The sequence below is a fragment of the Lampris incognitus genome, chromosome 7 (assembly GCF_029633865.1).
Source record: "Lampris incognitus isolate fLamInc1 chromosome 7, fLamInc1.hap2, whole genome shotgun sequence".
Lineage (NCBI taxonomy): Eukaryota > Metazoa > Chordata > Actinopteri > Lampriformes > Lampridae > Lampris > Lampris incognitus.
The window spans coordinates 40,176,281-40,189,634 of record NC_079217.1 but is presented as its reverse complement, the minus strand read 5'-3'; the positions used below and the strand labels follow the sequence as shown (position 1 = coordinate 40,189,634).

Below are 13,354 nucleotides of genomic sequence, written 5' to 3'. Positions count from 1 at the left end.
CAACACCTGGGTTAAAATTAAATTTCAGGATGTACCATGTTTCACCGACCACATTAACTCTGTGGACAACCACATCAACTTCACAAGGGATGATGTGAAAAGTGACAGGTTAGCCTTCTTAGACTGTGAAATTGCAATTGCTGATGGGGGACATTTGATTGTTGATGTTTACCGCAAACCAACACATACTGATCAATACTTAAGGTTTGACTCTCATCATCCACTGGAGCACAAACTAGGAGTCATCAGGATGCTGTACCACTGAGCTGACAATGTCCCCATCAGCACAGCGGCTGGAGAAGGGGGAGAAATTTCACATTAAACAGGCCCTGGTTAAGTGTGGTTATCCTAACTGGGTGTTTGTCAAAGCCAAGAAGACGCCCAAACAGTGCACCAGCCGATCGAAGAGAGGTGAAGGACAACAGCTGCCCAAGCGTAAACCAGTGGTGATTCCGTATGTGGTGGGAGTGTCGGAAACGCTGAGACATGTATTTTCAAAACACCATGTCTCAGTTGACTTCAAACCCCAAAACACGCTGCGCCAGAAGTTGGTCCACCCCAAGGATCACGTACCTTGGCACAAACAGAGCAATATATTGTCCACTGTTAAGTGCCAGAAGGATTACAGTGACTTGTACATTGGGGAAACTAAACAGATGATGGCCAAAAGAATGGCATAACACAGGAGAGCTAACATGTCAGACCAGTGATCCGCAGTCTACACCCATCTACAGGCCAGTGGCCACTCTTTCAGGGATGAGGATGTGCACATCCTTGATAGGGAGGAACGGGAGTCTAAGAGGCCATCTATGTTAAGAGGGAACGGCCATTCCAGAACTGAGGAGAGGGGCCTAAGAGTACATCTGTCGCCATCTTACAATGCTGTGACTGCAACAATCCCTAATCCTCTGTGAATAGTACACATGGCCATTGAAACTCTAGTTAAAGGTCACAATCATATTTTCATATGAAACTTGTCATTGGTTTTGGTCATTATGCAAATGCATTGTACTGTATTGTTTATAAGGGGTGGGGATATCTGCAGTCACTTTAGACTGAAGATCCAAAGGAGTTGAATCAAGTGCAACTGGACTTGGTATATATCCGTGAAGGCGTTTCGCCTCTCATCCAAGAGGCTTCCTCAGTTCGTGCCTTTCTGACTAGACCAAGCTAGTCTGACTGGCTGGTGATGAGACTCAGAATTTATCCTCTTTGGAGTCATTGTCAGAGCTGTAGATGTCCATGGCTCTTTGTGTCCTAATGTTTACCAACGCCCGTCGCTAACAGAGCCATAGCTATGAGTGGCTCTTTTGTGTACTGATGTTTGCCGTGCCCGTCGTTATCGGAGCTATTGATATGCGTGGCTTTCCTGTGCTCCGATGTCCAACCGCACCCGTCGCCATCGGAGCTATTGATTTGCATTTGTTTAGCAGTGACGGTCGTTGGGGGTGTTAGTTTCGACTTCATTATTCAGTGGTCATGAGAGTCGTTGGAGCCGTTAGTGACCGACTGTTGTTCTTGGAGGCTAGGCTTCTTGAGTCTCCTGGGTAGAGATGAAAGGATGGCATTGTAACTGGAACACAAACTGAGCATCATCAGAACTCTGCAACACAGAGCTGACAATGTGCCCAGCAGCACTCAGGCCCAATTAGAAGAACACAAACATCTGAGGGGAACTTTAAAAACCTGCGGCTACCCCAGTTGGACCTTTGTGAAAACTGCAACACATTCCAAAAGACCAAATGGGTGAGCGATGAGGAGAAAAGGAACAGAAGGAATAGCACAGTCATCCCGTATGTTTCTGGGGTCTCCGAGAAACTCAGGAGAATTTTCAACAAACACCACATCCCGGTATACTTCAAACCCAGCAACACACTCCGACAAAGACTGGTTCATCTCAAAGACCGCGTACCACACACCCAAAAAAGCAATCTGGTGTATGCTGTACAATGCAATGAGGATTGCACTGACCTATACATAGGAGAAACCAAACAACCACTACACAAACGGATGGCCCAACACAGAAGGCCAAACTCCTCACGACAAGACTCAGCAGTCTATCTACACCTAAAAGAGAAGACACACTCCTTCGAGGACAGCAACGTGCACAGTTTGGACAGGGAAGATAGATGGTTTGAAAGAGGGGTGAAGGAAGCCGTCTATGTGAAACTGGAAAAACCATCCCTCAACACAGGAGGAGGTCTGCGACGCCACCTATCTCCCACTTACAAAGCCGTCCTTTCATCTCTAACCAGGAGACTCAAGAAGCCTAACCTCCAAGAACAACAGTTGGTCACTAACGGCTCCAATGACTCTCATGACCACTGAACAATGAAGTCGAAACTAACACCCCCAACGACCATTGCGGCTAAACAAATGCAAATCAATAGCTCCAATGGCGACGGGCGCGGCCAAACATTGGTACACAAAAGAGCCACTCATATCTATGGCTCTGTTAGCGATGGGCGTTGGTAAACATCGGGACACAAAGAGCCACGCATATCAATAGCTCTGACAATGACTCTTAGAGGATAAATTCTGAGTCTCATCACCAGCCAGTCAGACTAGCTTGGTCTAGTCAGAAAGGCACGAACTGAGGAAGCCTCTTGGATGAGAGGCGAAACGTCTTCACGGATATATACCAAGTCCAGTTGCACTTGATTCAACTCCTTTGGATAACCATGACCCGGATGAATGAGAACATTCACAGAAATAGACTGAAGATGTCACTTAGTTAAGTGATGTTTGAATGTACTGTTGTATCTAAATTCTGGAAAGATCATGTCTGTCATCTTTTTTAATGGGACTGTCATAAACTACTAATTTGAACTAAAAAAATCTGAAAATTCATTAACAATATGCTAAGAACACAAAGAGTTACAGTAGATTTTTTTAATTTATGATTTTTCTTTTTTGCAAAATCTTACAAAACTGTTGTACATACTGCTGTCTTAATATCGTACTGTAATCTACTGCTTTGTTTTAATATTGTTGACCACTTACTGAAAAAAACAGAAGGGAAAATAAACAAAAACATCCACTCACACCTTTGATTGTGCATTGACAACTTGAAGTCTCGCTCATAAATTTGCAGTGAACACAAAATATGCATATGTCTACACGCAAGCACACATGCATGCACGCAAACACACACACACGCACACACACACACACATGCCCACAGCTCTTCAGCAGAGAGACATGGGGTACAAAGTCCTTTGATAACAACACCGCTTGTTTTGAATAGCAGATAACTGCTCCCAGATATTTCTTATTTGACTGGAGTTTCTTTTCCCGTTTGTTTCTTTTCTTCTCTTTCTCGCTTTTGCTTTCTGCCTCTCTCCCCATCTTTTTCCACTTCGTGACCCTGTATTGACACTGTAATGCAGCTGGGGAAGAGCACTATGCAAAGAAACAGTGGGAAACACACTCCATTGTGCACTCCTCTGTGTGAGTGCTAGTCAGTCGATGACAGCTTAAAATAGGGTACACTAAAGTAAAAATCCTGGTAATTATCAGTTTTTTTTAGTTTACTGTCGCCCATGTGGTAATCACAGTGGTGCTGGAGCATCCTGAACCCCAGAAATCCATTTGAGATGAAACAGAGTCACCAGTGCTGTTACCTCAGCAGCCTCCCCACCGCCGGACAACAGATATATGATCCAACCTTATTCTGCCTTTTCTGCCTGTTAGCCACAACAGCTTCACCTCCATTACAAACCTGACGCTACGTTCCTTCTTGTTATGCATTAGATTGCCACGCTGTAGATGTAAAATGCTTTGTGGTGGAGAGAACTTGAGTTTCCCTGCCAAGTCCTACCTGACAGTCACCCGTGAAATGAGCTGCTACCAAAGCAATCACACTTTAAATATTCCTTCCTAACTGTTGTCTTAGATTTGCCAGCGATAGATTATCTGGAAAAATAAGTTTGCTTGTAAATCCTCTGGATCGTAACTTTAACAAAAATAGTTAAGGGTTGTTTTGATTTGGAAAACTCTAACGAGTTCCTCTCTGAGTACTAGAGAGTAATATCAGAAAAAGGCAAGTTGAAGATGAAAAAGAAAGAAAGTCGAAGAAAGTCAAACAAATTTGCAGTGACAGTGTTCAACAGTGGGCGAGACTTGTGAGCGATAGAAATTGATTTAGACTCTTATTAAACCCACTGAATCTATTATCACTTGATGTTTACAACTAGTGAAATTATTTAGGCTCTGTGATAGACTGGCAGCCTGTCCAGGGTGTCTCCCTGCCTGCCGCCCAATGACTGCTGGGATAGGCCCCAGCATCCCCGTGACCCTGAGCAGGATAAGTGGTTTGGATAATGGATGGAAAGTCGAAGATGAAAATCTTGACTGTGGCATCTTGACTCTCTCACTGAGTTTGTTTGTATTTTGTACGTGCGAGTTCATAAATGAAATTGATCACACACAAACACACACCTGTGACCAGGGTCTCCAGGGGTCTGAATGCAGCACAGAGCACATTGTCCTGGTGCTGGACTCCTCCATTCCACTTGGATGGCTCAACCACAACCTGGGTGAATGATGGCAGCCTGAATACTGTTAAAACCCTGCCGGGTAGGAAACAGAAACAGAGAGAGAGAGAGAGATTTAAGTTGAGACAAATAGAGGGAGAACAATGTGACTGAAAGACAAAAAGTGAGTGTGAGAAAGTGAGAGGAAAAAATGGAGAGAATAAATGGTAAGAGGAGTAAAAATTCCCTTTTATATGTTGCACTTATTAAAACAAGGTTTTTTAAAACATGAGTGCAAGTGACAGCAATGAAGTTGGATGCAGTTTCATGTACAGTAAATAGATAACTAACAGACTCTGTACATTTACACAAAAATACCTATTTTTTTCCCACATTTTGAAACGTGTCCTCAGTCACTTGTTCCCTACTGTGTCATCCCAGAAAGTTGAATCAGTTCATCTGGACACAAAGTTTAGTAGGAGTAATGTTTCATCACTCATCTAAGTGACTTTGTCAGTATCAACTGACTGTAGGTATCCCCACCCTTAATAAACAGCACAGTTGCATGACCAAAGTCGACAATTGGTTTCATATGCGAATGCCGTGACCATTAACTAGAGTTACAATGGCCATGTGTACTATTCACAGAGGATTTGGGAATGTTTGCAATCACAGCATTGAAAGATGGTGGCAGATGTGCTCTTAGCCCCCCCTCACCCCACACCGCACACCCCTTGGTTCAGGGATGGTCATTCCCTCTTCAAATAGATGGCCTCTTTGACTCCCCATTCAAACCAGCATTCCTCCCTATCAAGAAGGGGCACATCCTCATCCTTGAAAGAGTGGCCACTAGCCTGCGGATGGGTGTAGACTGTGAAGCCCTAGCCTGACGTGTTAGCTCTTCTGTATTGTGCCATCTATTACTGAACATGCATCAAGACATACTGTGTCATGGGGCAGGGCAGTTGGTATCACAGAGCTTTGTTTTATGGAATTGGCCCAAGGCATTATCAACTAAAGGCAAATGAAAGACAGTTTTGTCAAGTAACAATGTCAAATTTGTGGACAAACTGAGTAGAAAGCAAATACGGAATTTCTTTAAATGGATTCAAACTCCATTTGTTAAGGATGGAGATGTTCTCTGACAATTAAGTCAGTACCTGGAACAGGCATGAAAGCTAGTGTCTTTAAACAACAGTGTACATTATGCATATGCAATGCTTGAATATTTGTAATCATCTTGGAACTTTAAAAAAAATAGCAAACTTTCTATTTTACTCCACTTCCTGTGCTTTGTGTTTTAACGCATCTTTGTTTTACGTATGCACAAAATATAAAAACTTCACATGAATCGGCTAAACTAGTGATAGATTGTGGTTCTGTGGCTCAATGGGTAGTGGAGGGAACATAACATTTTAGGAGCGAGGGTTCAATATCTGCTAGGTACCATAGGTGCCATCTTCTGTATAACAAGTGAGTCTTTTGTTTTTATATCATAGTCTCTTGTAGAGGAGCCAAATTTGGATATGTCTCTGTATATGCTGGAGGCATTGCAGGGGGCGCCGTTGCTACTGACTTGTCTTGATCAGTGTCAGTGACAAGAGGCGCTATCACCAGTCTTTACATGACTTGGGGTGTCTCCGAACCACTTCAGCTTTCCATTTTAGAATTTATTCTGTCTTGTACGGCAAGTGCTGTTTCAGCAACGACAGAAATCTTCGGGGAAAAGGAGCGTTGCTTTGGCCACACATGTGAGTTGTCAGCAGTCCACTCACTTTACTTATGAGAAATGGCCTCAAGTTCTGGTCCATAAAGATGTATCATATACTGTAATGGTGTCTCATCTTTAAAACTGTCAGTGTCTGCCATTATTTTCTTTTAATATTGGTATCTGCCCTAGGAATCCCCCCTCAAGTTTTTATTTTATCAAACTGTATTTTTTCCACAACTATAATTAATTACTTTTTGTTCAATTGATAGATACTGGTTTCCTCCCACAGCCCAAAGACATGTAGTCAGGTGACTCAGCCGTACTAAATTGTCCTTATATATGTGTGTGTGTGGGTTTTGTGATGGCCTGGCGGCCTATCCAGGGTGTCTCCCCACCTGCCGCCCAGTGACTGCTGGGATAAACTCCTGCATCCCCGCAACCCTGAGAGCAGGATAAGCAGTTTGGATAATGGATGGCTGGGTTCAATATCTACTGGAACCATCCAGTAGATATTGAACCATGTGTGTGCTGGTGACAGTGTGAGATGTTTTGGATAAAACTGTGCACCACATGGAATGTGTTGTGTGGCATTGTACATGTTACGACTGGCTGTAAACCAGGATATGTTTATCCATAGAATGGGAATGTTTCTAAGTGCAGGGAATCCCATGAGTCACAGAAAGGTAAAGGAACTTTGAATTCCATATCTCATATAAACAGTGCCGTGTGTGTCAACAGTGGTCTAGGTGAATATAGAGGAGCAGAAAAATTATAGATAAGAGTGATGAAACCGCTGGTGCTTCCTTTTGATATGACCGTTTTGTCATCTGTATTCCTTTTGCCGACATGAGACCCCATAGAGCAAGAAAAGGGGAGCGTGTGCATGCGAGCGAGGGGGAGCTGGAGAGAGAATCATATCGCTTCACATCAACACAATGCTGAGTTCAGCTCGCTATGTGTGAAACGATGACGATGGAGAGCGGTTAGTTTATTTGTGAGTGTAGAAACGGTGTACAACTACAAACATACAAGCTGCTGTGAGTTGGGAACTGTTGTCCCCTGGACCGCTTTGACTTGTTTGGTATCAAATGACTGAGTGGCTGTGATTTTGTAGAATAAGGGAGAAAAATGGACACACACACACGCACACACACACCCCTACCTCTGCCAGCCCATCACCAGGATGCTTCTCCTCAGCAGGAGGAGTTGGGAGATTGTCACATCATGACCTTGGCCTGCCTTCAGTCTGTAGTGGCAGTGACCACTGAAGTCCCACACCTAGGGGGAACAAAACAGTGGTCTGTCTAAACACAGCAATCTCAATTTCAAGGTTCACCTCGAAGCCCTTATGATACAAAGTCAATGTTTTACCCTCATATTTGTAAAAGCATATTACAAAAACTCATTGCTGTGACGGGACACGATGGTCTTGTTTTGCCAACCCTCAAATCTTTATAATCTCATTTGCCTTTTTTTCCTTCTTCTTATCTCATCTCTGAACTGCAGAGTGTTGCCATTCATTTATTGTTGTTGTCCAGGGTTGTTTTTAACAGTCATTGGACGTGAACTCTATGCTCTGTTTTACGGTTATCTATTCTCTGCATTTCCTTGGCGGAGCTTTTTTGTGTGTGGATTTTTCCCCTTTTTCTCCCCAGTTGTACTTGGCCAGTTACCTGACTCTTCCGAGCCGTCCCAGTTGCTGCTCGACCCCTCTGCCGATGCGAGGAGGGCTACAGACTACGTGGAGTCGCCAGCCGCTTCTTTTCACCTGACAGTGGGGAGTTTCGTCAGGGGGACGTGGCGCTATTCCCCCACAGTTCCCCCTCCCTGCCGAACAGATGCCCCGGTCGACCAGAGGAGGCGCTAGTGCAGCGACCAGGACACATCCACATCTGGCTTCCCACCCACAGACACGGCCAATTGTGTCTGAAGAGACACCCGACCAAGCCGGAGGTAAAACAGAGATTCAAACCGACGATCCCCGTGTTGGTAAGCAACGGAATAGACCGCCATGCTACCCAGACGCCCTTCACCCTCATGTTTTTAAAAGCATATTACAAAAACCCATTGCTGTCACGGGGACAAGATGGTACTGTATTGCCAACCCTCAAATCTTTATAATCTCATCTGACTTTTTTTTATCTTGTCTCTGTGAACTGCAGTGTTGCCATTCGTTTATGGTTGTTGTTGATGTCCAGGGTTGTTTGTACCAGAGTCATTATACTTGAACTCTATTCTGTTTTATGGTTATCTATTCTCTGCATTTTCTTGGTGGAGCATTATTATGATTATTATGATTATTGATATTGTTATACTTACTAGTCATGTTTGTGGTCGTAGTAGCAGCAGTTAGTAGCTGTTGTGGTACTTGTACCATGATTTATTTATCAGGATGTGATGCAAGCCAAGTTGTTAGATGAATATCGATAACGTTTCAAGAAAAGAAGCATAACCACCCCCCCCCCCCCACACCTTTTTTCTACCCAGTTGTATCCAGCCAATTACCCCACTCTTCTGAGCCATCCCGGTCACTGCTCCACCCCCTCTGCCAATCCGGAGAGGGCTGCAGACTACCACGTCTCCTCCTATACATGTGGAGTCGACAGCCGCTTCTTCTCACCTGACAGTGAGGACTTTCGCCAAGGGGACGTAGCGCGTGGGAGGATCACGCTATTGCCCCCAGTTCCCCCTCCCCCCTGAACAGGCACCACGACTGACCAGAGGAGGTGCTAGTGCAGTGACCAGGACACACCCGCATCCGGCCTTTCACCCAACAGACACAGTCAATTGTGTTTGCGGGGACGCTCGACCAAGCCGGAGGTAACAAGCACATCCATTTTGAGCAATGATTTTTCTCAGTGATGTCACAAAACACAGGATTTTTTTTAAGATGATGGGGTTTTTTCATACTGTGAGCATGTTGAAGTTCCAGTTCAATTTTATTATCAAGCGTATTGGAACAGAATTAAATTCTTAAGCTTTGGCTCTCTCTGCCTCAACACAAAGGACACACCATTCCTACCCCAACACAGCCCTTAATTTATATATGACTCATCTGGTTTTTACATGGGAAAATTCTCAAGTTAGCCTGTGAGGTTGACAAATCGACATATTGATGTTAATGATAATGCTGATTTCAGTGTGCATCCTCATAACTACATTTTTCTGCAACAGAGACGAGAAAGGGAAACCAGCAAAGTGTGCTGGGAATGAGCGTCTGGGTAGCGTGGTTGTCTATTCCGTTGCCTATGAAACATGGGGATTCAATCCGGCGATCCCCATGTTTGGTAGATGTCTCTACAGACACAACTGGCCGTGTCTACGGGTGAGAAGCCAGATGTGGGTATGTCCCCATCTCTTTCTTGCACTTTTACTTTAGCACTGGTTTTGCTCTTAGATGCTTGTTTAGAGAGAAGATGCACTTACGACCTCTGATGACTAGTAGTTCTCCTGATTTCCTACATTAAATGCACTTACTGTAAATTGCTTTGGATAATAGCGTCGGCTAAATGACTGTAATGTAATGTCTGTGAATGTTCTCATTCATCCAGGTCATGGTTATCCAAAGGACTTGAATCAAGTGCAACTGGACTTGGTATGCAGTGCATCCGGAAAGTATTCACACCCCTTCACTTTCCCCACATTTTGTTATGTTACAGCCTTATTCCAAAATGGATTAAATTCCTTTTTTTCTCATCAATCTACACACAATACCCCATTATGACAAAGTGAAAAGTTTTTGTAGAAATTTTTGCAAATTTATTAAAAATAAAAAACTGAAATATTGCATGTACATAGTAAGTATTCACACCCTTTGCTATGACACTCAAAATTGAGCTCAGGTTCATCCTGTTTCCCCTGATCATCCTTGAGATGTTTCTACATCTTGATTGGAGTCCACTTGTAGTAAATTCAATTGATTGGACATGATTTGCAAAGGCACACACCTGTCTATATAAGGTCCCACTGTTGACAGTGCATGTCAGAGCAGAAACCAAGCCATGAAGTCAAAGGAATTATCTGTGGAACTCTGAGACAGGATTGTATCGAGGCACATATCTGGGGAAGGGTACAAAAAAATGTCTACAGCTTTAAAGGTCCCGAAGAGCACAGTGGGCTCCATCATTCGTAAATGGAAGAAGTTTGGATCCACCAGGACTCTTCCTAGAGCTGGCCGCCCAGCCAAACTGAGCAATCGGGGGAGAAGGAACTTGATCAGGGAGGTGACCAAGAACCAGATGGTCACTCTGACAGAACTCCAGCGTTCCTCTGTGGAGATGGGAGAACCTTCCAGAAGGACAACCATCTCTGCAGCACTCCACCAATCAGGCCTTTATGGTAGAGTAGCCAGACGGAAGCCTCTGCTCAGTAAAAGGCGCATGACAGCCCGCTTGGAGTTTGCCAGAAAGCACCTAAAGGACTCTCAGACCATGAGAAACAAGATTCTCTGGTTTGACCAAACCAAGATTGAACTCTTTGGCCTGAATGCCAAATGTCACGTCTGGAGGAAACCAGGCACCTCTCATCACCTTGCTAATACCATCCCTACAGTGAAGCATGGTGGTGGCAGCATCATGCTGTGGGGATGTTTTTCAGCGGCAGGAACTGGGAGACTAGTCAGGATCGAGGGAAAGATGAATGGAGCAAAGTACAGAGAGATCCTTGATGAAAACCTGCCCCATAGCACTCAGGACCTCAGACTGGGGCGAAGGTTTGCCTTTCAACACGACAACGACCCTAAGCACACAGCCAAGACAATGAAGGAGTGGCTTTGGGACAAGTCTGTGAATGTCCTCGAGTGGCCCAGCCAGAGCCCAGACTTGAACCCCATTGAACATCTCTGGAAAGACCTGAAAATAGCTGTGCAGCGACGCTCCCCATCTAACCTTACAGAGCTCGAGAGGATCTGCAGAGAAGAATGGGAGAAATATCCCAAATATAGGTGTGCCAAGCTTGTAGCTTCATACCCAAGAAGACTTGAGGCTGTAATCGCTGCCAAGGGTGCCTCAACCAAGTACTGAGTAAAGGGTGTGAATACTTATGTACATGCAATATTTCAGTTTTTTATTTTTAAGAAATTTGCAAAAATTTCTACAAAACCTTTTTCGCTTTGTCATTACGGGGGATTGTGTGTAGATTGATGAGAAAAAAAAGGAATTTAATCCATTTTGGAATAAGGCAGTAACATAACAAAATGTGGGAGAAGTGAAGGGGTGTGAATACTTTCCGGATGCACTGTATATCCGTGAAAATGTTTCGCCTCTCATCCAGGAGGCTACCTCAGTTCATGCCTTTCTGACTAGACCAAGCTAGTCTGACTGGCTGGTGATGAGACTCAAAATGTATCCTCCTGTAATGTAATGTAGTATGTGTTCTAGTTGTTGCACTAGCACCTCCTCTGGTTGGTTGGGGCGCCTGATCTGGGGGGAATAGTGTGATCCTCCCAAGTGCTATGTCCCCCCGGCGAAACTCCTCACTATCAGTTGAAAAGAAGCGGCTGGCGACTCCACATGTATTGGAGGAAGCATGTGGTAGGCTGCAGCCCTCCCCTGATTGGCAGAGGGGGTGGAGCAGCGACCAGGATGGCTCGGAAAACCGGGTAATTGGCGGATACGGTTGGGGAGGAAAAAAAAGGGGGGGGGTTGTGCACTGGGAACCAGACACCCGTCATAGAAGTTAAAGTTTTTGGGGTGGAAATGATTTGCAGTTGCTTGACGTTGCTGGAAACCAGACAAAAAAGGAATTAGGAAGGCAAGTTTACGTGTGTGTGTGTGTGTGTGTGTGTGTGTGTGTGTGTGTGTGTGTGTGTGTGTGTGTGTGTGTGTGTGTGTGTGTGTGTGTGTGTGTGTGTGAATTAAAATGTGCAGAAAATATTCAAAACTAACGTGTTGTGGCATCTTCAACCCAAAAGGGCAGAAAGACAAGCTAAGGCAGACGGGAGTTATGTAAGAGCAGTCTTACTGAGGATTAACACACACATCTGCACAGCTTCGCCCAAAAATGCACGTACCCCTACCAAGAACTGCTCACTCGCATTTACATGCATGCACACAAGCAGAGAGAGGACATTTTCCTTCAGCATCCTCTGGCCCAACAAAAGTTGCTTAAGAGTTTCCTGGATGTGGGCACACAGTCACTATGCAAGATGTAAAGTCGCTTAAACAGAGTAGGACAGTTAAAAGTCCGACCAAAATTGAAAAACTAATTTTTTCTTCACTTATTACTTTAATTATCATGTATTTTGCACAGTCTCTATCAACAAAAAAATCTATTAAAGGTAGAATTCAGTTTCAGAATTCAGTTCAGTTGGGCATGCGGGTAGCATGGCGGTCTATTCCGTTGCCTACCAACACAGGGATCACCGGATCGAGTCCCCGTGTTACCTCCTGCTTGGTCGGGCGTCCCTACAGACACAATTGGCCGTGCCTGCGGGTGGGAAGCTGGATGTGGGTATGTGTCCTGGTCGCTGCACTAGCGCCTCCTCTGGTTGGTCAGGGTGCCTGTTCAGGGGGGAGGGGGAACTGGAGGGAATAGCGTGATCCTCCCACACGCTATGTCCCCCTGGCGAAACTCCTCACTGTCAGGTGAAAAGAAGCAGCTGACGACTCCACATGTATCGGAGGAGACGCGGTAGTCTGCCGCCCTCCCCAGATTGGCACAGCAGGTGGCGCAGCGACTGGGATGGCTCAGGAGAGTGGGGTAATTGGCCAAGTACAAGTGGGGAGAAAAAGGGGGAAAATAATAATTTAAAAAAAACCCAATTCAGTTCAGTCTCTTTTTAAAAGAGTTCCTCATAGTTCAACTTCTCAGAGCTGATCATGTTTCTGACACTCATGATGTCAGCAAACACATTCATTTACATGCAGCCAATCAAATCAAATCATCAGTGTGAAACCCCGCTCACTTTACCGCCAACCCTTGCTTGTTCTTGTCACTCAAATGTCAGCTCATGAATATTAATGATGACAAGACCACTCCCTCACAGTTCTTCAGACAACTGAGAACATTTATACATAAAGGTAGAAAAACACAATAATATAAAGATTGTTTAACCTTTTATGTCATCGTTAAGACTTTTAGATGTGAAAAGTTTAATCTAACTACTGATTTCAGTCTAACTGATCACCGATGATGACGAGACAGCATACAGGAGAGAGGTCAACAATCT

At 44.5% G+C, this 13,354-nt stretch overlaps 1 protein-coding gene across 1 annotated transcript in view; it reads right to left on the bottom strand.

Annotated features, from left to right (window-relative positions):
- LOC130115238 (WD repeat-containing protein 49-like) overlaps nucleotides 1–13,354 on the bottom strand; it is an 86,812-nt gene that overhangs the window by 32,239 nt on the left and 41,219 nt on the right. Inside the window, exons 11-12 of the mRNA XM_056282856.1 lie at nucleotides 7,349–7,464; nucleotides 4,441–4,571 (exon numbers count right to left, since the gene is read on the bottom strand). Coding sequence (XP_056138831.1) covers nucleotides 4,441–4,571; nucleotides 7,349–7,464 — 247 coding nt within the window. The remainder of the gene's footprint in view (nucleotides 1–4,440; nucleotides 4,572–7,348; nucleotides 7,465–13,354) is intronic.